At 43.1% G+C, this 27816-nt stretch overlaps 2 protein-coding genes across 3 annotated transcripts in view; one reads left to right on the forward strand and one right to left on the reverse strand.

The window, feature by feature from the left end:
• Positions 1 to 27816, forward strand: part of SLC5A10 (solute carrier family 5 member 10) — a 180416-nt gene that overhangs the window by 84437 nt on the left and 68163 nt on the right. The window lies entirely within an intron of this gene.
• The window catches only part of FAM83G (family with sequence similarity 83 member G), a 66331-nt gene that overhangs the window by 20430 nt on the left and 18085 nt on the right, over positions 1 to 27816 (reverse strand). For both annotated transcript variants that reach the window (XM_021004502.2, XM_021004500.2), the window contains exon 3: positions 12711 to 12878. In XM_021004502.2, coding sequence (XP_020860161.1) covers positions 12711 to 12878 — 168 coding nt within the window. The remainder of the gene's footprint in view (positions 1 to 12710; positions 12879 to 27816) is intronic.

Here is a 27816-nt window from a genome sequence, read left to right on the forward strand (position 1 = left end):
GAGAGAACTGTGTAAAAGCTGTGTGGGAAGCCACAGGAATAGTTGGCCAAAAGCAAGATACTTAGTCACCTGAAAAGGTCCTTCACATGCTCTCAACCACAGGACCAAACAGCTGTGGGTACTCCCACCACTGAAATGCAGCTCCTTCTGGGGAGGAGCTAGCTATCTTTTATTACTGCCTAGGAAATGAAGGTCAGCATGGTCCCTGTTTGGGGGATCTGACAGCAGCTGAATATAACAGGACCACAATATAGAACCTGGCTATGGTCTCCCTGTTGGGATTGTGTTCACTCTTAATGCCCTTTCTCCGTGAAGGACACCTGTTGGCAGAATCAATCAATCATTCATATCAATCAGTGTGAAGGGGGCTTGAGGCACAAGTGTTATAGACCGGCTTTGCTGGGGGATAGGATGGCATGGCCATTAAAGGCCCCTGTTTTGTTCCAAAAAAGATGTGAGCCTTTTTTGGTTGGAAATAGCTGTCCTCAGGTTCTGGAGGGGATACAAGATTAACAGGACTGAAGCATCATCTCCTGACTTCCTGTGATAGTGAAAGAGTGAGAGTGAGAGTGTGTGTGTGTGTGTGTGTGTGTGTGTGTGTGTGTGTGTGTGAGAGAGAGAGAGAGAGAGAGATGTCGCCATTGATCATTGATCAATAGCTCTTCCTGGGTTCCTCTGAAGCTTTTCTAAATGTGGGAGGGTGGGACTAGTGCTGGAGCAGATGGGCTTTCTTGTGGTGTCACTGAACTAGAGTCTAAAAGTTAGAAGAAATCTTCAAAATCACCAAGTCCAACCTCCCACCCAGTGTAAGAATCTCATCTATAACATCACCAGTATGTGGAAGGCCATCCAGTTTCTGCTGAAACAGTTCCTATAACATGGAGCTTACTATGTCAGCCCAACAATTTAACTCAACAACATGTTTTAGATGCTTACTGTGAACGAAGTATTGTGCTCTACACTCAGGATGCTCAGATGAACTAGAATACAAATCTCTGCTCTCAGGGAACTGATCAGAGCCAAGAGGTGCTCTTTCATTGTCGGGCAACTCTAGTTATAAAATCTACCTTCCTGTTATTTCTACTTTTGGCCCTGGCTCTGTCACCAAGAGCTAGCCACACAGAGGTGAACAGCCAGCATGCCTTCCTTAAGTCTTCCCTTCTCTAAGCTAAATGTTTCAAATTCAATCAATTAATCAATAGACATTTATTAAGCACCTATTATGTGCTAGGCATTATGTCAAGCTTTTTCAAATGACACTCCAGTGACATGAATTCTGGATTCCTCACCATCCTGATCACCCTCCTGTGGACATCACACAGAACCTCTGAGCTGGAGGGACCTCAGAGGTCAGAGGTTACAAACCAGGCCTAAACAACAAACCCAAGTGGCCTGAAGGCCTCTAGTGAGAAAAAAAAATCAACTTTCCAAAGCAGCCCCAGCTGATTTCTGCACGGCTCTAATTGTTAGGAAATGTTCCTTAAATCCACCCACTGCTCTGAATTCTGTCCTTTGGGGCCAAGCAGAACAACCCTAATTCCTCTTCCCATATGACAGCCTTTCAAATACTTAAAGACTGCTATATACCCACCTGCTAGGAAACTGTCACACTGTCAAATACCAATAATATGTTTTAATTTAATTTAACATTTATCAACTGTTTATTACGTGCAAGAGAATGTGCTGTGTAGCAAGGGGTAGAGTTCTGCCTAGTGGATAGAGCCATGGACATGGAGTCAGAAAGATGTAGGTTGAAATTCCACTTCAGACAATGCTTAGCAGACACGGGACTCTTCTCTTCAGTCCTTTCAAATGCTTCTAGCACAGTCCTGAGAGGATTCCAAAAGGGACACCCACTTCACCATGACTCTAGCCCTGTAAGGGACATGGAGATAAGTGTAGCCTTTATCCCTGAGCTCATAAGCCTCCGTGGCTTTAAGCGAACAGGGCAGGGAGTTAGTTGGCTTTCGCCCAAGGCAATTAGCTTTGTGACTTTATACCAGCCAGGGAACCACAGCTGGGGGTTGGAAGTAGAAACAAAGCAGACCTGGGAAGGGATTTACCAGACATGTGTTGCTGCCACTGTTACAACCACAGAACAGACTCATGTGTGTCATGCTCAGCATTTGTCATTTCTTGAATATCTGTCCTATGAGAGAACACCCAAGCTGTCAGGAAGTAGGACAGTTTAGAGCTGAGCTTCTCCTCTGAACCATGGACTTCTCCTCTAAAAAACAAAACAAACAAAACAACAAACAAGGGGAAGGTACTTGTGTAGAGCTGGCCATTGGCAAAATGAGGAGGTGTTTGGTCTCCGTCTTTTCTCACTTTTTCTCTCCTTTCATTGCCTCTGTCTCCCCTCCTTTCCTACACTGATGGCTTTGGGGATCTTTCCTCCACTTATTAAGTTCAGCTCTGAGAGGGGATCTGCTAGCACTCATTTCTGAGTCCATGTGAATGTCAATCGCACACTGTGCACCCTTTTCCAGAGGGCTTTGCCATTTAAGATGTTTGTGGAATGAAAGTCTCTTTCCTATGACAAAGGAGTTCCAGGTCTCACATAGCAGGTAGTAGAGGGACTTTCTGGAGCAGCCTCCTACTTAGCCTTCTTGGTATGGCCAGACTCTCTCCTCCCTGTCCCAACTTCCCTCCCCGCAGAAGGTTAGCTGGGTTAATGAGGTAATGTCTGCAGAGCCTTCTAGTTCCTGAGAGGGGAGGTAAAAAGTAAACTTGGAGTACAAAGCAGTATTGTTAAGTTCAGCAACAACAACAAAAAAAACCCCACAAACAAAAAGACCTTGGCATTTCTTTCCAGTGAGGGGCCCCTACCATGAAGAAAAAAAAAAGGTAGACTGATGGACTGACAAGGCAAACCAACCAGCAGGAATCCAAGGAAACGACAGGAGAGAAAAGTAGCTGACTCTCTGCTAAGGTCCTCCCCCAAGGGAAAAAGAAAGAAAGAAGCTACCTCACTGGTCAACCTAGGTTTGGAGCAGTGAGACACACTGGATTAGACAATGGAATATGTGGGAGTGGGTCACAGGTAGATCTTGCTGTTTGTGATAGGGAAAGGCAGGATGGAAATGTGACAAGAATCAACCCCTTCCAACTACTAATGATCCCGAATTATCAGACTATGTGGGCCTCATCTTCCATTGCAAGGTTTGAAGGGTAGAGCTGGTAGAATTATCTCCATCAGGCTGAAGGCAGGGCTAACAGCCACATCTCATTGCAGAGGGGTATGCAAGCCCAGAAAGGCTTTTCGTTAACACAGCAGATAGCTTGGAAGAAAAATCCAGGTTTCCTAACTCCCAGCTGGTGTTTTCTCCACATCTATTGCATTCATGCTACTCAGAAATAGCTTGGGCCACTGTATCCCTGTTTACTAGAACCTCATTTAGTGTCTTCAAAGCCAGGGAGGCCTGGAGTCAAGACCTGCCTCTGCCACAGACTGGTGGTGTGTGACCTTGGGCAAGTCACGTAAACTTTCAGTGCTCTAGACCAGAGGCGCCAAACCTGGCCATCCCCCCCAAACCAGTTTAAAACAAGATTGGGAAATGTTTAGCAAAATAAATGAAAATACAACATAACATAAATAATGTTAATTCATGGTTTTCTAAGTCAATATGAGGGCCTTCAAGGATCCATTTCTATTTGAGTTTGACATCACTGCTCTAGGCAATTCTCTGCTATAGAGATAATGTTGACCTAGATTGGTAGAGAGAGTTTCTTCCCCTGGGTCCCTATGCCAGTGAAATCACAGGTGGAGTCCCTATCTCCATACAGCCATCTTGTGAACAGGGCTATGGTCAGGGCCACCTAAGGCAGTCAGTACTCAGGCAGAGAGACAGGCCATGCATACCCTTAATGCCAGTTTGCCAAAGGCTAAATATACAGCCTTAATCTTAGCCTGAGACACACCTGTTTGTTTTACACCATGTTTTCTTTGAGGATCTAGGAAGGTCAGTATCCTAAATCACTTTGGAGCAAGGGCTTGAGTCAATTTTGCTTGAACCAAAATCCAGAATGAGTAAGATTAATTTGCCAACCTCCGAAAGTGAACCTCAATATTCTTTTATAGAACCTGTATCAAAGGGAACCAGTATGAACGGGGACCAACCCCGGATGTTTTCTAAAAGCAATGAACCACAAACCAAACATCCTTTGTACCCAACTAAACTGACATTTCCTTTAGACTCCTTGCCTAGTACTATATCATAAGCAGACTAGGACCTCATAAATATTATCTGGTCCAGAGGTAGTGTAGATGAGGCAACTTAACAGGGGACAGTGTGGCTTAGCAGGAATCACAGGATTAAGGTATAAGTCCAGACATCTTTATCTTCCCAGTTCACATTGAGACCCAAGGTAAGTTATTTCTCCCGTTGATATTTTGGGAGCTGAGAAGCTACCGTAAGACTCACCAGTTGGGATCTCTTAAAAGGTTTGAGGCTTTGTGGGTAAGGGCCTAGGTCAGTGGTTTCCCCAAGCCACAGCCAAGATTATGAAATTGCCAGAAGGATTTAATATAGATCTATACATCTACACATACTGTGTAAACTATTTTCAGGAAATCTTAAAGCTGAACTCTAACTGCTGTCCTTCTAAAGGCAAATTGATTCGAGTGTGTCCTCCTGACTTCAGGACCAGTGCTCTGTCCACTGCGCCACCTAGCTACCCCTCTTTATTACTTCCAAGATGAACCTTTACCTCCTATGTTCGGCATTTAAAGTTCTTCACAATTTGGCACCTTCCTATCTTTCTAATGTCTTATCCATTACTTTCCTCCATGAATTCTTCAGTCCTGCTTTACGGTCACTTTGGTGTTCCTTAAACACAACACTCTGTCTTTGTGACTTAGCACATACTGACTCCTCTTCCTGGGATGTTCATGCTCCTCAGCTTCACCTCTCAGAAACCCTGGCTTTCTTTGATGACTCAGATCAAATCCAACCTTCCACAGGAGGCCTTTCCAGTCCTCCAAACTATTCTGCCATTCCATCTACGGTGAATGTCCATCTTCTCTATGTCTAACTTTATGTACCTTTTTTCTCTCCCTCCACCCCCTTAAAATGTCAGTTTCTTGAGGGCAGAGGTTGGCTTTGCTTTTCCTTTGTATCCCCAGTACTTAGCCTAGTGTCTGGCCTATACTTGGTAAATTTTATCGACCAGCTGAAAAGAAACCTAAGGTGCTGTTCCTGCAGAGAAACTGAAGACCTGTATATTCCCATGAATCTAGGAAAAGTGGACAAGATGAGTTATGGTTTAAAGTATAAGCATCAGAATCAAGATGCAATCTCTCATAAGAGTGGTAATACGTTTAACTCTAGTTACTATATCTTAAGGGGGACACTGACAAACAGAAACACTTTTGAGAAGGATGTCTTCTCTGCAAGTTAGGTTCCTGCTAACATGCTTAGGCTGAGAGATTTTGAATTAATAGTGGCTAGAGTTCTCCTGTAGCCAATTACTTCTGCCAAAGCTCTTTTACTCAGTACGTCATTATGCAAAGCTCTGTCCAGGTTTCAGGGGGCAGACAGAGAGAGACATAAGGCTCTCCCCTCATCTTGTTGCTTACTATGACACAGCAGAAATCAGCATGGCATAAAAGGGATGAGTCCACTGAAGACACTGAGCAGAGACCACCCAATTCCCTCCACGTGTTGCCCATGGCTCCCTCCCACTTTGCCTTCCCAGGGACCCAACTAGATGAACTTGGAATCAGAAGGCAAGTCTCCTCTCCCTCACCTGACATCTCTCTAGGGAACACTGGGAACTTGAAACTGGGACACAACAGAAATCTGGGCTGAAAGGGTTTTTTTGACAGGAACAACCAGGCAGGAAAGAGCAAACGACTGAAGCTGGAGACTAAGTGTTCCCTCAGAGCAGGACATACAATGGCCAGACTATCATTCATCAAAGCCTGGATGCTTTTGTTCCAAGAGATGGTCTTGGCTCTGGGGAAAAGCATCTAGCCATTCATTCTGTTGTCCCCATTTCTGTTTCTTCTTCTGAGGACAGGGAGTATCCCTGGCACCACCATCATCACATGACCTCACACCAGTACAGTTTACAAGGTTTACAATTTGTAAAAAGCTGGCGCGTCCCTTACTCCATTTGTTCCTCACAAGACCCTTGTCAGTAGACAAGGCTGGAATTGTTAGCTCCCCTTGACAAATGGGGAAACTAAAGCTCAGAAAGGCTAAGTGACTTTTCAAAGGTCATGTGGCTAATAAACAAAGCATCAGACTTCCAACAATTAGATTGGATTTGGGGGAAGTGGGGCAGTTAAGTGGCACAGCGGAGAGTGCCAGGCCTGGAATCAGGAGGACTCCTCTTCCTGAGTTCAAATATGGCTTCAGAGACATATTCGATGTGTGATCCTGGGCAAGTCACTTAACTGTTTGCCTCAGTTTCCTCATCTGTAAAATGAGTTGGAGAAGGAAATGGCAAACTTTTCTTTGCCAAGAAAAGCCAAAATGGGGTTACAAAGAGTCAGACACACCTGAAAAATGACTGAATGACAACTGGGGGAAGTGAGTTTGCATATCCTGTATGACACACAATTGACCTTGGGCACAATGCCTTCTCTAGGTCACAGTATGGGCTGGCAATAGATAAACCAAACCTGCTGGGCCTTGATTTAATGTTATGTATCCCGAGCCAGGGCACCACGTGGTATGATTCCGTGAACTAGGTTCTCATCATAGTCCTGTGGGGGAAGGGACTCATTTCCTATTAGGATTGCATAGGTGATACTGGATCTTTGAAGGTACCAAGTATAATGGCATCAAAAGGACCACATGCAGGAAATGGTGCCAGAGACAGAAAAAAGACCACTGTCCAGGGCTGCTCCTTGCTGCAATGTCTACACAGACTCCTTGAGAGCAGGAGTGATTTTCATTTTTATCCTCTGTCTCTCCAGCTCTTAGCACAGTGTTTGGTACACAATAAGTGTTTAATAAATGTCTGTTGAACTGGGAAGAATACCAATGTGATAAAAGGTGCTATGCAGACAGGATGAAGGTGATGCCAGAGTGTCACTTTATTTCTGTGACCAGATTGGCCAAATGGCACCTCATGGGTACTCCATTGTTTCAAAAATGACCTGAACCAGTGACAGCAGCTGACAGCTTTCTAGCTCCTCAGTCCTCACACATGCCCCAGCACTCAGAAGCTGGCACGGTCTTATTTTTCCTTGGTAGAACCCAGCAGAAGGGAAGCACAAATAAGAAAGTGAGATGAAAAAAAGAACTGTGGGCTGGCAGTCAGGATGCATTGGTTCACTGTATGGTACTCTGGGTCTTGGTTTTCTCCACAACAAAGCATAAGGATTGGACTAGATGCTCTCTCTGAGCTCTTTTAGTTCTAGCATTTAAAATCTAAGATTCTGGAGAAGATAGCTTCTTAGGGGAAGGGAGCCAGAGAGAGACAAAAGCAAGCCCAAAGAAACAGAATGTCTGGGAGAGGTGAAGAAGACCCTAAGCTTGGCTTACTTAAAAAGAATTTTTCTTGCTTTCTGCTTCTTCCTCTTTAAATGGGGGGTTGGGAAAAATGGTTTCTCAGCCTCTCCTCCAGCTTTAAATCCTTAATAGCCCCTAATAAAAAGCCAGAGAAAGAAGAGACAGTTGGGGGTATCTGAGCATGGCAGCCATGGATCCAATGGGATGCTAGAGTATTTGGTCACATTCCGTTTTTTGCTGGAAGAGTTCAAAGTCAGACTAACTTTGCCTGTGGGGCAGCTGCAAAGTCAAAGTCAAGCTGCAAAGAGCTGAACTGGAAGAATCCAGATGAATGCTATGCCCCAACAATGGGCCAAAGAAAGAAAAGGAGTTTGGAAAGTAAAGGTTCTTGGGGCCCAAAAACAGATGAGAATTGGTTACACTGTCAGTCTGAATAACGGGTGGTCTCATTGCTCTGTGGGGACAAACCTGTCTTACATTCTTGTTTCCACGGCCACCAAAGCAAAAAGAACTCAGAACTATGTAGCCACAATCAGGACCCAGGAATTCCTCCCTGAATTGGACAGTTACCAGTTTTTCTAGTTTAGCTGTATAAGGTTGAGTTGGTTTTTTGTTTTGTTTTAACCAGTCAAGGTACTGGCAGCTCCTGCCTCTGATGGCTGGCTCCCAGGCAGTAGGGCTCCATCTGGTCTCTGATACACTCTTGGGGACAGTTATTGGGAAACTGTGGCCCTTCCACAACAGAGCACATAAACCATATCCTGGAACTTACCCATGGCAAGTAAAGCTGGGAAACTCAATCAAGCAGCACCGAGACAGAGCCCAGGCTGATGGTTAAGAACCAATCTACAGATGATTACTTCTGACCTTCAGAGCCACATGGTAACTTGGGACCTAGATTCTAGTCTTGGTGACCTTGGACAGGTCACTTTCACCACTCTGGGTTTCAATTTCACCGTTTGTAAAATGAGGATGATAATCCCAGCCCAGCCTACCTCTTAGAGTTATTATGAGGATTTACTGATAATAATAATAATAACTCACAATTATATAAAGCTTTACAGTACTTTTCTCACAACAACACTTTAAGGAATGCAGTGCACAAATTTTTATACCATTTCAAAAATAGGGAAACTAAGACTCCAAAAAAGTGAAATGACTTTCCTAAGGTCCCACAGCTAAATTCCTGAGGCAGGATTCTAATCCGTCTCTTCACTCCAAGTCTAGCAATCTTTCCACTGTGTCTCTGAAGACATAACAGGGATTTGGAAATTATTAAATTCTCCTAACCCTAACCTCAATAACATTGAAGATTTTGACCCAAGAATAATTTGACTCAGCCCTAGGTCAGAAACAGAAAAGGTAGGAATCGTCCAGTAGAAATCATTAGCACTGGCTGTTCTTCCTTGGTTTACAAAGGGTCAGAGTTTCCTGGATTGCTTGTTATGGGTCCTACCAAGGGAGAGTTCAAAACTAGCACAATTGCACGGTCCAGGATGGGCCAATACTGCCACAGCCCTTCAGTGGGCATGGCTTCACACATTCCTCCTAGCCACCCTCTGTCCTAGAGTCAATCTCTTTGACTCACACAATTGACACACAATCTCCCTTCATTAGTAATTTAGCCTAGGACAGAAAACTCAGGAAGCATTTCTCAGAAAAGGATACCATCAGGCTCTCTTGTCAACATCCTGCAATGCCAAAAGCTGACAGCAGCTGTTACACTGAGTCTGAGCTGGGGATAAGTTGGGACAGCATGTGTCTCCCCTGCTTCCCCACTGCCTAAAGGATAAAGTCCAGATTCCCCAGCCTGAATTCTCCTACTGTGAGCCCTGTTGCTCCCACAAGGCCAGTCTCACTGTCCTCCAGCACACACGCATGCCCTTCATGTGGTTCCCTTTGCCTGGAATGTCTTCACCACCCATCTAAATGTTACTTGTCCTTTAGGTCCCAAGTCAAACCCTACTTCCTCTTGTTACAGCATTCATTTCTATTTACTTACTGTCTCTGCTTACCCTCTTGAGCACTTTATCATGTACAGCCCTTTAGGTCTCTTTTTTTTCCTGAGTGTATTTTGTTCCTTCCCTCCCCTCCACCCCTAATTAGATCAGAAGCTTCTGTGGGCCAGGCCCACCCCACAGTTTAAATTTCCCCACCACACCCAGGGACATGATACAGGCTTGCTTAATGAAGGAGAATAGGGAACAGCCAAGGGATTACCAAGAGAGGAAATCGCAAGGAAAAGCCTCTTCAGGACAAGCTCCTGCCTATGCCCACCTGGGGGAAGGGAGGGGCCCAGGAGCTGGCCAGCTCCGAGCAGGGCAGTCAGGGCAGGGCCTCATGCAAAGCTGACAGCTCACAAGAGCTGGGCCTGTAGAAGCTTGAGGAATAATGGCAAGCTGTTTGGAGCAGGGGGTGAGATGTGAGGGAAATCAACTCCTAGTAACTCCTTTGCAGCAAGAAGCCAATACTATATAGTGGATATCCCAACAGATTGGGAGCCAGACCAGAGTTCTCTTTCTGGCTCCCCTGCCTCTCAGAGCCAGTATCTTCAAAAGAAGACAGAGCAAGATCGGGTCAGATCTGGGTAGAATGAGGAGCCTTGAACAGGGGTGGCATGCCAGGTTTATTAAATCAGGCTCAAAACATTCTCTCTGACTGAGAGGTGAGTTACACCCTAAATCTGGCTCCTCTGGGGTTAGCAGGGGCTCACAGGTGTTTTTATAATGTAATAAAGATTTCCTTATTACAGAACCCTCTCTTAGTCGTACTGATTACAAGTTATGGCTAATAATAATTATAATAGCTAGCATTTATGTAGTGCTTCAAGGTTTACAAAGCATTTTACAAATATTAAATCATTTTATCCTCACAATAACCCTGGGAAGTGCTAATATTTTTCCCTTTTTATAGTTGAGGAAACTGAGGCAAACAGAGGTTAAGTGCATCACACAGCTAATAAGAGTCTGAGGCCAGATCTGAACCCCAGTCTTCCTGACTCCAGCTCCAGTACTCTAGTCACTGTGCCAGCTACCTGCCTAGACCTCTGAGATCACAGGGATAAAGAAAATTTGAAAGCTACTGCAGGATCTAGCCAGCTCCTAGGAGACGGAGTAGTGAGTGAAGGAGAGAGTTATTCATTTAAGCAAAGTAAACAAACAAACAAAAAACTATTACAAAAGCCCTTTAGGAAATGTCCACAGACCACTAACACCACCAGTGCTGCAGGGTCTTTAGAAAACCCTGAAGATGTTCTTGAAAAAGGGAGTCCCATTAAAATGCAAACTCCTTGAGGGCAAAGCCGTCGTCTCTTTGCACCTCTAATCTCTAGCAAGGTGACTGCCGCATTCTAAGTGCTTGTTGAATTGAACTGATCCAGAAGCAGAGCTCTAATACTTTCTAGCTTGCCCTTATGAATAGTACAGAGATGGTGACTCTCTCACTCGGTCAGAATCTCTCTCTTCACTCATGACCAAAGCTCTTCCTTACTGGCCTCGGGAGTCTTTTCTATGTAAGGATGCTTTCCTCCTCGCCCATCCTAACTCACCCTTCCCAGTTCACAGGTTTCTTTCTAGGCTATGTAAAAATGGGGATAATAATACTCGCATTATTTAGCTCACAGGATTGTTGTGAGGCTCAAATGAAATAATGAGTGGAAATAGCTTTATCAACCTTAAAGTATTATATAGATAACAGCCATTAGTTACACACAATTTATGATAAATTAGTGTTAAAATGATATAATTAATAGCAACATCTAGCTATGTGGACTTGGGTGAATGACTTGGAATAGAATCACAGAATTTTTTAGGGACTTCAATGGCTAATTTTGATTTTTTGAGATGGAGAAGCTTGTGACCTAGAGAGATGAAGTGACCTGAGTAAGGTCACTCAATGAGTTAATGACAGAGTCTGGGCCAGATGCCAGGCCTCCTAATGCCCAGGTCACTGTTTTTTCCACTACACCATGACAAAGTTGGATTCTACAGTCTCTAAATGATTGTCTTACAGCTTTGATATTATATTCCTTTTGATAATTATATGGAAGACCGGCATGGGGGTCAGAAGGAACAAAGCTAGGGAATCACAAGAAGCCAGCCTACCAGTTGGTCAGATCTAAGCATGATGGAATCTGCAAACTCAGAAGAAATATTCTCTCCTGCTTCACTTAAGCCACTTGAAAGGGCTCAGGCTTGGGAGTGGGGGGAAAAATCACACTTGGAAAAATGCACTTAAATTACAGGCGTTGGAGCTTGGTAGCTTGTTAACCAGGTATGTCTGGAGTCTCTCTTGTTTCTGAATCCTTGTTCATGCTTTTGAGGCTATTCAGGATAATTAGTTCAAAGTTCTGGCATTCTGATTAGGGTTTAGGCCTTTCTGTGAGACTTGCTGGAAAGAATTCCTGCTTCCTTTTTCACTCCCCCCCCTTTTTTTTTTCCTTCTGCCAGACCCCCTAGGACAGTATCTGGCACATACCAGGGACTCAACAAAAATCTGACTGATTGATTTCTCACCATTGCTTACAGGAGAAAATAATAAAATCATAAAATGTTAGGGCTGGGAAGGACCTTAACAGTAATCTAGTTCAATCTTCATTTTTATAGAGGAAGAAATTGAACCTCAAAGAATGGAAGTGATCTGTTCAAGGTCATACATGCAATTAGCAGCAAAATCCCAACTAGAACCCTAGTCATCTGGTTACCAGTCCAATGTTCTTTCCATTATACAACGTTGCCTCTTTCCACGCTCCTTAACCTGGCCTACCACATCTGGTTCCAAACTCCACTCCAGTATACTAGTTGCCTCAGTTCTCTTGAAAATCCTAGCTTCCAATTTTTTTCATACTGTTCCTTATCCTTGCAATATTCTTTTCTTCTCTTCCAGCTCTCTAAAGCCTATGCATACTTCTAGGCTCAGCTCAAATCCTACCTTCTCTGGACAGCACAGCTCACAGGGGCATCTCCCTCCTCTGAGCTCTTACACCATTCCCTCTGTATCACTCACTCAGCATCCATCATTCTGCCTAGATGTTGGTTATCCTTTCCACCTGTGGGAGTCTCAGGTTCACAACCTTCCTGGAAGGCCCTTGAGGCCAGGGGCAATGTCTTATACTTCTTCATGTCCTCATAGCCAGCACAGATAGGAGGCACTGAATCAATATTCTTTGACTATCACTTGCAAGTGAGGCTCTTCAGCCTCTAATCAAGATATACTGCATTCCCGCATAGACTCGCAGGTCAGCCTTACCTTCAGGTGTCCTGTGTGCATCTGGGCCCGCTCACACATGTGCAAGAAATACTTCACATTGGCCTCATCCACAATAATATAGACAGCCACCTTCCTCTTGAAGCCAGCATCCAGCAGATCCTTGAAGATGTCGACATCTGTGAACATGTCCATGACCACAGCAATCACCTGTCAGGGGAGAGGCCAGGAGAGTGAGACCCCAGCCTGCTCAAAGCACGAGTGAATCCCAATCTGCCCAAACCTGTTAGAGCTGGTTCAACTTGCAGAACATGGCCTATGCCAGAGCCTTCTCCCCTACCTTACTACCTTAACTGTGCCAGTTTCCCCAGAAGTTCCTAGATGTAGGGACCAGGATCAGAAGGTCAGAACTGAAAAAGACCTGAGAAATAACCTAACATCTATTCCAAGTCCCCCAATTTAATTAATTTTATTATTTTTGAGACTAGGTTTCCCTATCTGGCTTGGGCTAGAAATACAATGGCTATTCACTGGCCCTATCACTATGATCCCTATGGAAGCTTTCACCTACTCCATTTTTCCACTCTGGTCTGGTTCATTCCTCCTAAGGCAACTTGGTGGCCCTCTGATCCCACAGGCTGACCATATTAGTGCTGGACTTAAGCATGGTCCTGATAGCCCTAATACAGCTCAGAACTCCTAGAACTACCAGCCTCAACCTCCCCCAGTAGCAGGAATTATAAGCAGACACCATGATACTTAGCTATTTTAATTTTTGGTAGGCAAGTTTTGTTGATGCATTGTTGTATTATTGAAATTTCTGGAAATTTTTTTTTTAATAACAAAGAAAAACAAGCAAAAACCAGCTGTTACCCAGTGAACACATCTAACAATATTTATATTCCACCCTCGTAGTTCCCTCCTCCCTTTACAAAGAGAGAGGTATGCTTCACCAAACAGAGACCAGAAAGAGGGAATTCGGTTGCCTGAGGTCACCCAGCAAGTAACAGAGCTCAGCTAAAGGCTGATTCTGGTGAGCCCAAGTAGCGTTTGCCTTAGTATCCTGGGAAAAGAGGGAGAGCCTTTTTCTGTACCTTGGGCTGATGCTATCTAAATAAATGGTCTGAGATGCAGAGGAGAGGTGGAACAGGCCATTTTCATGTTTGAATTTTGAAAGTTGCACCAGTTGGAAAGTTTTGGTAACATAGTGTAGGCTTAGAGCCTTCACTGTCAGTTATGCAGCTTGTCTCACTAGAAACCATCTTGATGCCATGGAGAACAGAATTTCTTGGCATTCTATGTGCTCTTATTAAAAAGAAATGTGTACAAGAACTACTCTGGCCAGGTAACTTGCCTAACTTGACTATCCCAACACCTGGCTGGAGGATGCTTGATCCTTTTTGGGTCAGCCCAAAGGCGGGGTAGTTCTGGGCTGCTGGTTTTCCCATTCAGGTCTATCTGTCCTCTGAGCTCTCCTGCCATCTCAGCAAGAGCAGAGGCCGTGGCCTTTAGACTTGTGGCAGAAAGAACAAACAACCTGTTACCTCTGAGCTCATGATGGGGCTTGGCTTCCACAACACAAACTCAAAGTCTATTTATTTCCTCATGGCTCCCAGCCTGGTTTCCTCACTCCCCCTCTGTAAGATTTCTAAACTTGCCGGAGGCTTGAAAACCCACTCTTCAGAGGGATTCTGGAACCCCAAACTTGGTGTGGGTAATCAGATAGAGCCCAAAGTCCACATTCTCCCACCCCTAAATTCAGCTAGGACTGATGACTTACTTCCCTTAGCTTCCCCCTCAGAGGTTTACTGGTCGGTCAAGGGCATCAAGAGCTCTGTGCTAGAAGTCAGGAAACTTCAATTTTAGTCCTGGCTCAATCACTGTCTCACTGTGTGAGCTCAGGAAACTCACTTTCCTTATCTGAGCCTCAGCTTCCTACTGTGTAAATCAAGAAGGTTTCACTAGAACAGCGATTCTTAACCTTTTTGTGTGTCCTGGACCCCTTTGGCAGTCTGGTGAAGCCTGTAGACCCTTTTTCAGAATGATGTTCTTAAATTCATAAAATAAGATACTTAGTAGTACAAAGGAAACCAATTCTACTGAAATAGTTATCAAAATATTAGGAAAAACAAGCTCATGGACCCCAGGTTAAGAACCCCCATCCCAGAGAGAGTTTTCTGCTTTGGGAGGGAGAAGATACGACACAGAGTAGTAAGGAAACTATTTTTATTCAGGCTCTGCCATCAGGTGCTCCCTCTTCAGCCAGATAATCATCTGAGTCCACCTCTGACACCTACAGGCTGTGAAATTCTAAGAAAGCCCCTTAACTCACTAGTTCTAGGTAACTCCCTATCCTTATCTGGGAGTTTCTTAAGCCAATAAAACCACAGCTTTAGTCCCTACCTCCAGCCCTGAGTTGCAAGTGCTTATGGAACATCCAGATGGAGATACTTAATAGGCATCCAGAGCTGATCCATAGCTCTGGGGACAAGGTGAGTGTAGAAATAAAGATCTGGGAGTCAAATGCAAAAGAAGTGATAACTGAAACCAAGAGATAATGTAGAGAATAGCAAGTGTGAGGCAACAAGGGTCAAAGAACAGAACTATTGTGTGACTAGATCATCTATATTCTATAAGATCCTTTCTAACACCAAGATTCTATGACTCTATAAACCCAGCCACATACGAAGCTAAAAGTCACCAAGTTCCAGGAGTGATGCTTCTTGGGCCCAACTCCAGTCCCACACCCTCCACAAAACTTTCCATGACTCCAGTCCACAGTTTCTCTGAATGCTCCTGAACTTAAAGCCAGGACCTAAGAAAGCACAAGTTGCTTTCTTAATTGATAGGATAACAGACTGAGAGCTAAAAGGGACCTTAAAGGTTAGTCCAACCCCCTCACTTTACAGATGGGGAAACTGAGGCCCATCCAGATTAAGTGACCTGACTGTGGTCACACAAAAGAGTAAGGAGTAGAGTTAGGATAGAATACTCAGGTCCTCCAGTGCCAAACTTAGCACTCTCTGCGCTGCACTACACTGCCTCTTGGTTCTGTATCCCTGGCTAGATTAGAAAGTTCTTGAAAGTGAAGACTATGTTCTTATGTAAAAGCATCTTGTAAAGCATCATTTTAGGGCTCAAAAGAACGTTGAAGATCATCTAGTTCAAATTCTCATTTTATACATGAGGAAACTGAGGCCCAGAAAGAAGTGAGTTGCTTTCCCCTTCTATGACATTTACCACTAAATTTGGCTCAGAGCAAACTACATTGACAGACATTCCCATTGAGCTCTGGAAGATTCATATCACCATACAGGAAAGTGCTGGACCTGGAGTTAAGAAGACCTGGGTTCAGATCTAGCCTTAGACATGTGACATCTGTGTGACCCTGGACAAGTCACTTAACCTCCGTCTTCTTCAGTTTCCTCATCTGTAAGTTGGGGATAATAATAGCATCTACCTCCTAGGATTGGTGTGTGGATAAAATGATACAATATTTGTAAAGGGCCTTACAAAACCTTAAAGGGCTCTATAAATGCTAGCTATGTTATTGTTATTTTTAAATTTTTTATTATTATCAGAGCACAGGGGCTACATGCTTCAATTGTCCTATTGATAAGGAGAAAAATCCAGTCTTATGCATGGAAAGGACAGGTGGCTGTTAATGTGAGATGGTTAGAGAAATACAAGGAAGGCTCCAATCCCCATTATATCACTATCATAATTCCCAGAATTTTGCCATTAGAGATTAATTTCTTTGTATTGGAAGGATTTTGGCCAAGGGGAGGCAACAGCTTTAGAAGGAGTAAAAAGAGAAAGGTGCAGGTTCCCAACACAATCAGCATGGGTGCAAGGACAAGCATTTTTTAAGTGCTTAACTAGGTGCTAGGTACTATGGGTAAGGTGATGAGAGCCTTGAGTTCTAGATCTGGTCTGCTACTCTGTTGGGGGTGGGGGAAGGCAAAGCACTAGGTTTCAAGTCAAAAGGACCTGGGTTCAAATTCTTGTAAAATGAATGAAATGTCCTTTTCAGCTCTAAAGTTATAAAACTTTGAAAGTTATCATCTGTGTGACTTCGGGTATGGCTGAGCTTCTCTGAGCCCAGCTGACTTATACGTCAAATGAGGGGTTCAGATTTCTGTCTCTGAACAGGTAATGGCTTAGATCCTGAGAAAAACAGGGGGAAGCATGGGTTACAAAAAGAGGGGATGAGGGCCTGAGTGCCAAATCTCAGCCACAAATATCAGACATTCTCAGGCTGCTGAGCATTATCTCTGTCCCTGCAGGGGTCAATGTCTACTTCTTAAGTTCATTCCATTTCAGTCACAAAACTCCCAGAGAGCTGTCTGCTGTCTGCTTAGCTGACTTCAGCAGCGGGCAAGGTGAGGCCCTGGCACTGAGTCACGGGACTTACTGTTACTCTGTGTCAAATAAATAGACAATACAAAGCCAACAGTACAGTGACCCTGGGTAATAGCTACTCTTCCAACTGGCTTAAGTATTTATCTTCAGCTCAGTCACACCTTTATCTGCAGCTTGGTGACAGCGAACAGATCTGCTTCCTATCCTTCCCTTCCAACACACCACACAGCACAGCTATGAATTATTCTTCTGGCCAAAGGTGCATGTGGCAGACCCATAACTGTGGGTCGCCACATGATTACTCCATTCAAGACCCACAGTCTTACCCTCCTTCCTCCAACCCAGCTCAATAAGGCTGTTGCCCAACCACCCCTCCCATCCATCGCTCAGGGCTACAAAGACTGCAGCCTGCTCTTGGGCGTGTTTGCACGCTCACTGCAATGAGCTCACCTGGGCCTCAGCACAGGGGCACATTGTCCCAGGGAGCAGGCCCTTACAGGTTGGTCCTCACCCCAGTTTGGGTTGAACGTAGCCGCCAAGACATGTCAGTATTTTGCCACCAAACTCAACTTCCCCAAGAGGGGCTCAGCAAGTGGGGAAGAGTAATCCAGTGGGCTGAGGATATACTTGTTCCAATTTTGCCTCAACAAGTAACTATGACCCTGGGGACCAGCTCCGGTCATCTTGATTTATATCTTGCCACTGGACCAGGTGGCTCCAGAGGAGAAAGTAAGGCTGGTGACTTTGCACAGCCCTCCCTCTCACTTAAATCCAATTCACTTGCAAGTCATGGCATCACCTCCCTGACGTCATGGTCCTCTTGAAGAACTAAGGACAGACAACAACTGTGACCTTAGGCAAGCCACTGCACTTCTGGGTCTCAGTTCCAATGATGGGTTTGTATTAGGTAACCTTGAAGGGTCCTTCCCACCCTAACATATGAGGTGTTAACAGGATGATGTGGAATATTTAAAGCCTGATTTTTGCCTAGATCCCCTTTTAAAATATTTATCGAAACTTCCCATGATCTCATACCCAAGACACCCACCTTCTAAATCTTTGAGGATGACTTTAACAGCATGAATGAGCAAAAGACTTCCTTTTAGATAAGAAATTCCCAGAGGGCAAAGGCCAGGCCTATCCAAAGCATTTTGGGATGTATGGTTCCCAATACAGTACTGTGTGTAGAGACCTTGAAAATTATTTTCTGAGACAGACCTTTAATATTTCAACACTTCAGTAGCTTTTAGTATAAGAACCAACAGATTATAGACAACCTACAACCTCCTACAACCTAGTATGTGATCTTCAGGCATAGCTGTTGACTGAAAAATTCCCTCACCCCACAGCCAATTGGGGCAGTTAGGTGTCAAAGTGGATAGAGCATCCAGCCTGGAGTCAGGAAGACCTAAGTTCAAATGTGACCTCAGACACTTACTGGCTGTGTGACCCTGGGCAAGTCACTTAACCCCATTTGCCTCAGTTTCCTCATCTGTAAAATGAGCTGGAGAAGGAAATGGCGAACCACTCCAGTCTCTTTGCTAAGAAACCCCAAGTGGGGTCACAACAAGTCAGACATGACTGAAACAACTGAACAATAACAACAGCCAATGTGGTGATAAGCCTCTCTGAACTTAGCCACGCGGACTTCAAACAACAGACATCCTTGTTCATTCTAGTTCATTGTTGCGCTTATTCTTGTAGCCTTTCCAGCTTGGTAAAACCTGCCAAAGCCTGCACTTTACTGGCACAATTTTTGTTAAGCCAGGGTCACCTCCATGTCTCAATGAGACATCAGAGGAGGTCCTTCACAGAAGACCTGTTACTATCAGAACCAGTAAAGGTATCTTTTACCTAATGGAACAAATGCATTCCAGACCAGTTTTCTTCCATGGTCATTTCCTGTTAAATGAATCCTATGTTCCAAAATTTCACTATAAATTTGAGGTGTTTTACAGAAAAAAATCTTTTTGTGCTTAGATGTAATAAACTCACACTTCCTAATGCAGCAAGCCTTTACAAATTGCCACTTTTTAAAGTTTTTAGAAGAAAATTTGTTAAAAAAAATACAGTTCCTAAGCATTCATATTTTAAAAATTGTCTTAAGAGGGTCAATTGAAGAAAATAAGGAAATTCAGCCTGCAGAGGAGACGACTTAGACTGAAGACAAAGGCTCATTGCTTGAGAGTTGGAAGAACTCTCAGAGGTTAGGTAGCATCACCCTCATTTTACAGATGAGGAAACTGAGGCTCAGAGGCTAGGTTTAAGTGGGTCAGTGAAAGGTTAAATGACTTGCCCAGAGTCATATAGCCAGTGTAGTCAGAGGTGACACTTGAACCCAAATCTTCCTATCTTCTTATATCTACTATATCATGCTTACTTATAACATGAACTACAGTATAAACAAAGGTAGCATGAACATTTGCCTCTGAGTTTTAATCTCACCAGACAGTGAAATGGAGTCTAAAACTGAGCTCTGCTCTTTCAACAGCCCCTAACTATCTTGACATTCCTTCAAAAAACAAGTTGTTGTCATTACAGCCTTAACAAACACAATCAATTTTACATACAAACAACAGAAAAGGGGACTTGTATATGAAATTATAAATTTTTACATACAGTTTTTAAAAAATGTATGTGTATAATCTATATCAAATTGCTTACTGTCTTAGGGATGAGGAAGGGGAGGGAGAGAGGGAGAAAATCTGGAACTCAAAATTTTATTTAAAAATGAATGTTAAAAATTATCTTTACATGTAATTGGAAAAATTAAATACTATTTTTTTAAATGGGGGGAAAAAGTGTATGTTACACTTAAGGCAGTGGTAACAAAACTGTTCTGCTCGTCTATGTCCCCTTCTGAACTTCCTTCTACCCTCTTCTGTATACGTTTCACTGATTCTCTTTTCTTTCTTAACTTCCTTTTTTGTATCTCTATCGCCGCCCACCAATTCCTTTCCACAAATACAAGTCCTCCCTCATGCCCAAAAGGAATTGTCACAGACTTCATATTCCTAAATCATACCCAAAGTCATTTGTTTTTATATTTTCATACACTTTTCCCCATCCTAGATTTACTACATCTTCTTCCTACAATAGCTAGAGTTGGCAAAGGTGTCTTCAAACAAGAGGAGACAGCAGCACTATATGGTTAGAACCTAAGGACTAAATCCTCCAAGCTTTGCTTGAGCAGGGAGCCCTACCTGTTTTATCTCCTAGGACAAGGAGCTGCCCACACTTGCTTAATATCCTGCAGCAATAAACTCATTTTGACCACTCTGTCCCAGACTGAATCAGTTCATCAAGAAAAATGCCTCTATGTGCAAGGCACTGCTGTTAGGTGCCAGCGAGAAAAATGTGCTAGTCCTTATCCTCAAGGAACTTATATTCTACTGGAGGGACTCGTCTTGGATATAGGTAGTAGAACATAAGGTTTCTAGAGAGTGAAGGAAGCAAAATTTGAAGGAGGCAGCACTAACAACTGAAGCAATCAGCAACAGCTTGCTACAAAGGGTGGAAACCTGAGCTGAGTCCCAAAGGAAGACAGTATTCTGAAACACAGAGAGAGGTAAAGAGGGAGTACATTCATGGCACAGGAAACAGGCAGCCTGTGCAAAAGCATGAAAATTCAGGGAATGGCAAGTAGTCCAATTTGGATAAAATGTGGACTATGTGAAGAAGAAAAATAATTAGCATTTATATAGAGTTTTAAAGTTTGCAAAGAGCTTCATATATGTAATCTCACTTGATCCTCACAACAACTGTATGAGGTTCAAGGGGAGTAACATGAAAAATGCCAGAAAGATGCTTGGATCTAGACAGTGTCTGGTCTTAACTTCTAGTCTGAGGAGTTTATATTTTATCCTGGGTCAAATAGAGAGCCACTGAAAGTTTTTGAACTTGGGAATGGTCATATATTCTGAGCAGGGATGTGTTGGTACATACTTAAGAGTCAACTGGCTCTTAAGATATATATATATATATATATATATATATATATATATATATATATATATATATATATATATATATATATATATATATATATGTATTTTATTGTAAATTGTGTTTTATTTTTTCCAATCATATATCAAAACAGTTTTCAACATTCATTTTTATAAGATTTTGAGTTTTGAATTCTTCTCTCTCCCTCTCTTTCCTCTTCCCTCTCCAAGACAGCAATCTGATTATAGGTTATACATGTGCAATCATGGAAACATATTTCCACATTAGTCATATTGTGTAAGAAGAATCAGAACAAAAGGGGAAAGCCACAAAGAACAAGAAATGAAAAAAGTGAAAATGGTATGCTTCAATCTGCATTCAGACTTCATAGTTCTTTCTCTGGATGTGGATAGCATTGTCCATCATGAGTCTTTTGAAATTGTGAAGATATAGTCTTTTAAAAAGGTATGCATGACACACTTCAAAGTTTAAGCTGCATTATAAACATTTTCTCCATCACTTTCTTAAGTCTAAACGATCAACAAAACAATAAACCAAGCCCTGATCTGTAGAGTCTGCAGATTTCTGAGGTATAGATGCTCACACAGAAACTTTAACAATCTTGGCTTCAGCACCCCACTCATCAGAGGTATGCCTTAAGAAGATGATTTTGGAAACTATGGAGGTGGGCTGGACAGGGGACAGGCAAGAAGGAGGGAAACAAATTAGGAGCCTATTCTAGCAGAGCTTTGAGGTGCTGAGGGCCCTAACCTAGGATGGTGGCTATAGAGAGAAGTAGAAGGATGCAAGAGAGCTTGCAGAGATCAAATCAACAGGACTAATAGAGTTCTTACTAGTGGCTATTTACATGTCAAAATGGTACTTGTTGGGTAACAAAATGTCAATCAATATGGGATATTAGCAGATTTTCAGTAGTTTAAAAGTAAAGGGAGCTATCTGATGATGGGGGACATGAGAGTGACAGAATGTCCACGGGCAGGGAGATTTCCCCAGAGTGAGCCCACAACAATTCCCAGATTGATTTAAAATTTAGAATCCCTATGGTTGTCATAGAAAGAGCATGGGTAAGAATTGGAAGGCCTGGGTTTAAGTCTTTTCTAGTTCTGATATTATATGGTTCAAAGATTCTATAATTCAAACTCTCTCTTTCTCTCTTCCTCTTCCTGCTCCCCAAAGCCAATAGGCCAACGAACATATAATGCAACAGGATCATAAATATAGTAGCACTTGCCCCTAAGCCTTCACTGAGAAGCACTTATGGTGTAGCAGTAAAAAGAAAAACGAACTTGGAATCGGAGACATGGCTTTTGGATCCTGGTCAGCCCAATCATTTAACCCAAGTCTCAATTTCCTCATCTGTAAAATGGGATTTTAATACTTGTACTTAACCACCCTGACAAGGTTGATGCAAGGAAAAGCACCACGTGAATCTAAAAAGTTCTTTTTATGAATATGAAATATAATTCTTATGAAAACAGACTCCAAAAGGGAATAGAAAACAGAAGCAGGATATAGATTAGGTTCTTTTATGGCCCAATGCCTGAATTTCATTTGGCTTGGGTTTATTTTCTTCTGCACTCTGGATATATAGTCTTGCATTCATGTTCAAGCTGGCTTAACTGATGGGCTTGGCCCTTGACAATGACTCTCCATATGATTAGGAATCTAAGGCCCAGAGCAAATTGATCCCTGGCAAATAGCATTTTCCCACTGACTTCCATTATAAAACTGAAGAGGTGTTTGCTGGGAAGGCTTTTGGCCCCTGAAGACAATAAACTCACACTTAAGAAAGCTGATCAATTTACCAGCCTTCTTCTCACCTCCAACCCCACCAATCCCCACCAGCTCTCTGAGTCCCAGGCCATACTCCCATCCGTTAGCACAGGACACTGCGGCCTGGGAAAGTGCTCACATTTCCAAGGCAAAGTCCCCTTGGTCTCCCTCCAGAAGTGGTTTCTATCTGTAGTCTTCTTCAAAGTCAACTCTATCTTGAAAACAAAGATTAGTCACAGATTATACATGTATTTACGCTGCCACTTTCTGATTTAAAGTGTCTTGGTTCTTTCACGGAAAGAGGGGCAGAGCAGTGGTCATGTTGGTTTCTTATCTCATGGAATCTTTCTCTGGTCTCATTTTAGGTAATCTTCTACCTGTCCAGATACATTCCCCAGTAGTAAATAGAATAAAAAAAAGCATACCCAGGAAAGGAACCAGTCAGGTGCTAATTCCATGGGGGGGGGGGGAGCCCTGCTATAAAGTAGGTCAGGAGCTCATTCCATTGCCCCGCCCTACCCAGGACAGATGGGGACTTGTTTCCCGAGGATTTGGGGCAGCTCCTCACTGGGGCCAGGGCAAGATGTGATCTAACAGGACTCACGTAATCCCCAGGTACACACCCATTGCTGTGTACACGTCACCTTCCTGTACTCCAAGGTACTTGTAAGCTTATAAATTCAGAGTTCATAAAGCAAAGCAGGAGTAAACAAGGGGCCCCACTTGTCCCTTCCCCACAAAACAAGGACTGGGTCAGACTTACTCTGGGGAAACTAGACACCCTGTGCCCTCAGGACATTGCCCTTTTTTTGGGAAGCTCTTAGGGCACTGGACAAGTATTAGACGTGATATGGAAAGCTCATAAAAGTGGTACAAATAACTGAGCACTGGAATTGAAATTAGGAAGACCTGAGTTTAAATCCGGCCTTATATGTAATAGCTGTGTGACCCTGGACAAGTCACTTAACTTCTATCTGCCTCAATTTCCTCATCTGTAAAATGGAAATAACTGCATCTACCTCCAAGGGTTGTCATGAGGACCAAAGGAGATAATATTGGTAAATCATTCTGCAAACCTTAAAGCATTCTATATACATGTTAGCTATTTTAGTGTTAATACTATAATTATGATATTCTGAAGTTTGGTGGACATGTTTTCTGAAAGCAGGGTTAGCTCCAGAATTCACTTCCAAATACACCTTAACTCCCAGCCCTTTCACTCCATACCCCTTTAGAAACACCACAAAAGGGTCCTGTAGGACTCTAGGCTAGCTTTCTACAGATGGAGATCCAACACAGTGGGGATGTCCAAAGTCAAGGAAGAATGCATTACAGCTGTAGCTGTTGTCCCACTGAGAGTCAGAGTGCCCTTTATATGAAAAGAGTTAGGGCCAGCCCTGTGAGAGTCTGGGATGACAGATGTTCTTGAGATTGTTTTAGACAAAGGAAGGTAACAAGCACTTATTAAGCACCTACTTACTGTGTGCCAGACACTGTGCTAAGTGCTTTACAAATATTTCATTTGATTCTCACAACAAGACTAGTAGGTAGATATTATTTCCAGTTTATTGTTGAGGAAACAGAGGTGAAGTGACTTGCCCAGGATCACACAGCTAATAAGTGTCTAAGATTGAATTTGAATTCAGGTCTTCCTGACTGCAGGCTGAGTCCTCTAGTCACTGTGATTTAGCTGCCCCTAGACTAGGGGTTCAAAACCTTTTTCATGTGTCAATGGACCCCTTTGGCAATCTAGTGAAGCCTATAGAGTACTTGTTAGAATAATGTTTTAAAATGCATTTAAAAAAAACAAACAAACCTGAGATTAGAAAGGAAACCTATCAAAATATTTTTGTAAGAGTCCACAAACCTCAGATTAAGAACCACTGCTTTAGACAGAACTAAGCAAGAGGCTGCTCTTCCCCTCCCATTATTAACAAGGTGAATTTCCTTGTCTTGGCTAGCCATGGCAGCCTAGATTGGTGGTATCAAACTCAAATAGAAATAGGAGCCACTAAACCACATGTAAGGATTCCTGTGGGCTACATGATGACTTAGAAAACCACATATTAACATTATCTATGTTCTATTGTATTTTTATTTATTTTATTAAATATTTCCTAATTACATTATAACCTGGTTCCTGGGCTGGCCCCATGTGATTGACACCTCTGATCTACATGAACAGTCCACTACTCTCTCTAGGAACAGCCACAGCCTCTTCTCCTATGCCCTTTCTATGCAGATCCTCTGCTCTAGTACACCAGTACTGCTTAAAGCTCCTCATACACTCCTCATCTCTGTACTTTACTAGTGCTGTTTCCTCTGCCTGGAATGTCTTGCTTCTCACCCACTGTTGTTTTTCAGCGACTCTCCATGACCCCATTTGGGATTTTCTTCGCAGGGATAATGGAGTAGTTTGCCATTTCCTTCTCCAGCTCATTTTACAGAAGAGGAAAGTGAGGCAAACAGGGTATGCGACTGACCCAAAGTCACACAGCTGGGGTCTGAGGCCATATTTGAACTCAGGAAAATAAGTCTTCTTTTGCCTATGAAAGCAGTCTACTTCCTAGGTACTGCCAGCTTGGTTTGGGTGGTGTTTCAGGTGAGAATGAAGGGTTTCAGTAGACACCTGCTCTTTTAAAACACCCAAGATACTGATTAAGAATGTTTTGTCCCCACTAGACTACAAGCTCTGTTATGTTTTATTTCTCTTTGTATCCTCTTATGACTTTCAGGAAGAGGTTTTGCAAACAGTAGGTGCTCAATAAAAGTCTGTTAGATGAATAAACTGCTCACAGCAGGAACACTTGTTAGAAGAGAGCAGTGCATTCCCAAAGACAGAAGAATGAAGGTGATTTCCGCCTAAGCCTGAAGTCTACAAGTGAGTGGTATGTGGTTTTACATACAAGGAACTGTGTTCTCATTCACCTGGAAAGGATAGTACAAGTCCAAAGCTGTGAAATAGAGCACAGCCTAAGGCTAAAAAAGAACAAACCCAGAACTTCTGTGCTTATCCCACAGGACCCTGGCCTTCTGAACCTGGCCATTTCTTGCATCCCCAATTTGTTGTTACTGTTCAGTCATTTCAGTTATGTCTGACTCTTTGTGACCCCATTTGGGGTTTTCTTAGCAAAAAATATTAGAGTGATTTGTCATTTCCTTTTCCAGATCATTTTACAGATGAGGAAAGTGAGGCAAACAAGGTTAAGTGACTTGCCCAGGGTTATACACCTAGTAAGTGTCTGCAGCCAGATTTGAACTCGGGAAGATGTGTCTTCCTGACTCCAGGCCTGGCACTCTATCCACTGCACCACTTAGCTGCTCCAGACAACCCCAATAGCTGCCCTAATACTCTCCTCCAGGACATGGTAAGGAAGTCCTCTTCAGGTATGTAATGACACAGGTGAGGTCTCAGACAAGATACCTAGGCTCTGAACAAAATGATTTGGACAACCCCAATCACTAGCAAATGACGTTGGGACCTCAACAAGTAAAGGGTTGTAAAGAAAGCCCACTGTAAACCTGAAGTGCTATGTAAATATAAGAAGTTCTTTTAAAAATTTATTTACTATCGTCATCATGGGTATGAATCTTGCTTACTAGCTGTGTCACATTGGTCAAGTCTGACAACCTTTCATCCTCAATGGCCTCAACCGTAAAATGAAGATAATAATAGCACCTATCTCCCAATGGTAAAAGGATAAAATGAGATTATACTGAAGGTGCTTTGCAAACCTTAAAGCACAATACAGATGCCAACATTCATTATTATTATCTAGAGAGATAAAAACATTTACTAAACACTTATGTGAAAAGCAGGGGCAACTAGGCAGCGGGATGAATAGAGTACGGGGCCTGAAGTCAGGAAAATTCACCTTCCTGTGTTCAAATCTGACGTCAGACACTTGTGACCCAGGGTAAGTCACTTCACTAGTTTTTCTTCAGTTCCTCATCTATAAAATGAGCTGGAGAAGGAAAAGGCAAACTACTCCAGTATCTTTCCCAAGAAACCCCAAATGCAGTCACAAGGAGTTGGACACAAGTGAACAACAAAAATGTGCCAGACACAATGTTGCTAAGCTACAGGGCATACAAATTCAAACAAGCAAAATAGTCCTTGCCCTCAAGCAGCTTACATTCTAATAGAAGACAACAGCACATAAGGGAGGTTTGAGGAGGGGAGCATATAGCTGGAGATGCCCAGAAGTGCACAGAGGCCTGAATAGAGCAAGGAAAGGTCAAAGGTTTTGGCCCAAAGCTATCCTATCAAAGCCCAGGGGGGTTGGAACCCCCTGGAGGGGCAGATGATATTGTTATCGTTATTAATCTTCATCTCATAGAGAAAGCAGATCTGGGAAACCAGCAGGTAGTACTACTTTTCTGCTGCATTTGAGATTTTGGGTGTGGAACTAAAGGCCTGCTTGATCTGAGTCAAGTACTGTCAGAACACTGAGGATAACTCTCCAAACTCAGCAAAGTAAGAGGGATTGCCAGTGCACACCCAAGGGTGTCAGCCCATAATTGGTCTCTAATGACCCAGTGAGCATCCCTGGCACCTGGCCATCTCAAAAGCACAATCCACATTGTACACTTCCATGCACTTAGGAAATGGATAATGGAGAAACAGCTCCATTTTACAGGTGAGAATAAGTGAGCTAAAATGCTAACTAAATGCACCACAGGCTTTTGCAAACAGTAGGTACTCAATAAAGGTTGGTTAGAGAAATGAATTGCCTGGAGTAGGATCAGCTGCAAGGATGAAGATAGCAGTGTACTCCCAGTGGTGAGCTGCCCCTATGCCAGAAAGGTAACATTGGCAGAGCAGTCCTTCGCCAGAGAGGAAGGTGAGGAGCTCCAAGCCCCGTTTCTTGACATTGCCTGACTTCTCTCTCAGTCATATGGGCTGGGTTATAAAACACTGTAACAATGGCCTAATTTCCTAGTTGATAGCCTATCAGGTCAAAAACCTTTGAAAATCCCCTAATGCTCCATCCTGCAGGCTCGTTGCCACCTGAAAGTGAAGGCATGCCAGGGTTTTATTTAAATG

This window comes from Phascolarctos cinereus, unplaced genomic scaffold (assembly GCF_003287225.1).
Source record: "Phascolarctos cinereus isolate Bilbo 61053 unplaced genomic scaffold, phaCin_HiC Scaffold_4;HRSCAF=312, whole genome shotgun sequence".
NCBI lineage: Eukaryota > Metazoa > Chordata > Mammalia > Diprotodontia > Phascolarctidae > Phascolarctos > Phascolarctos cinereus.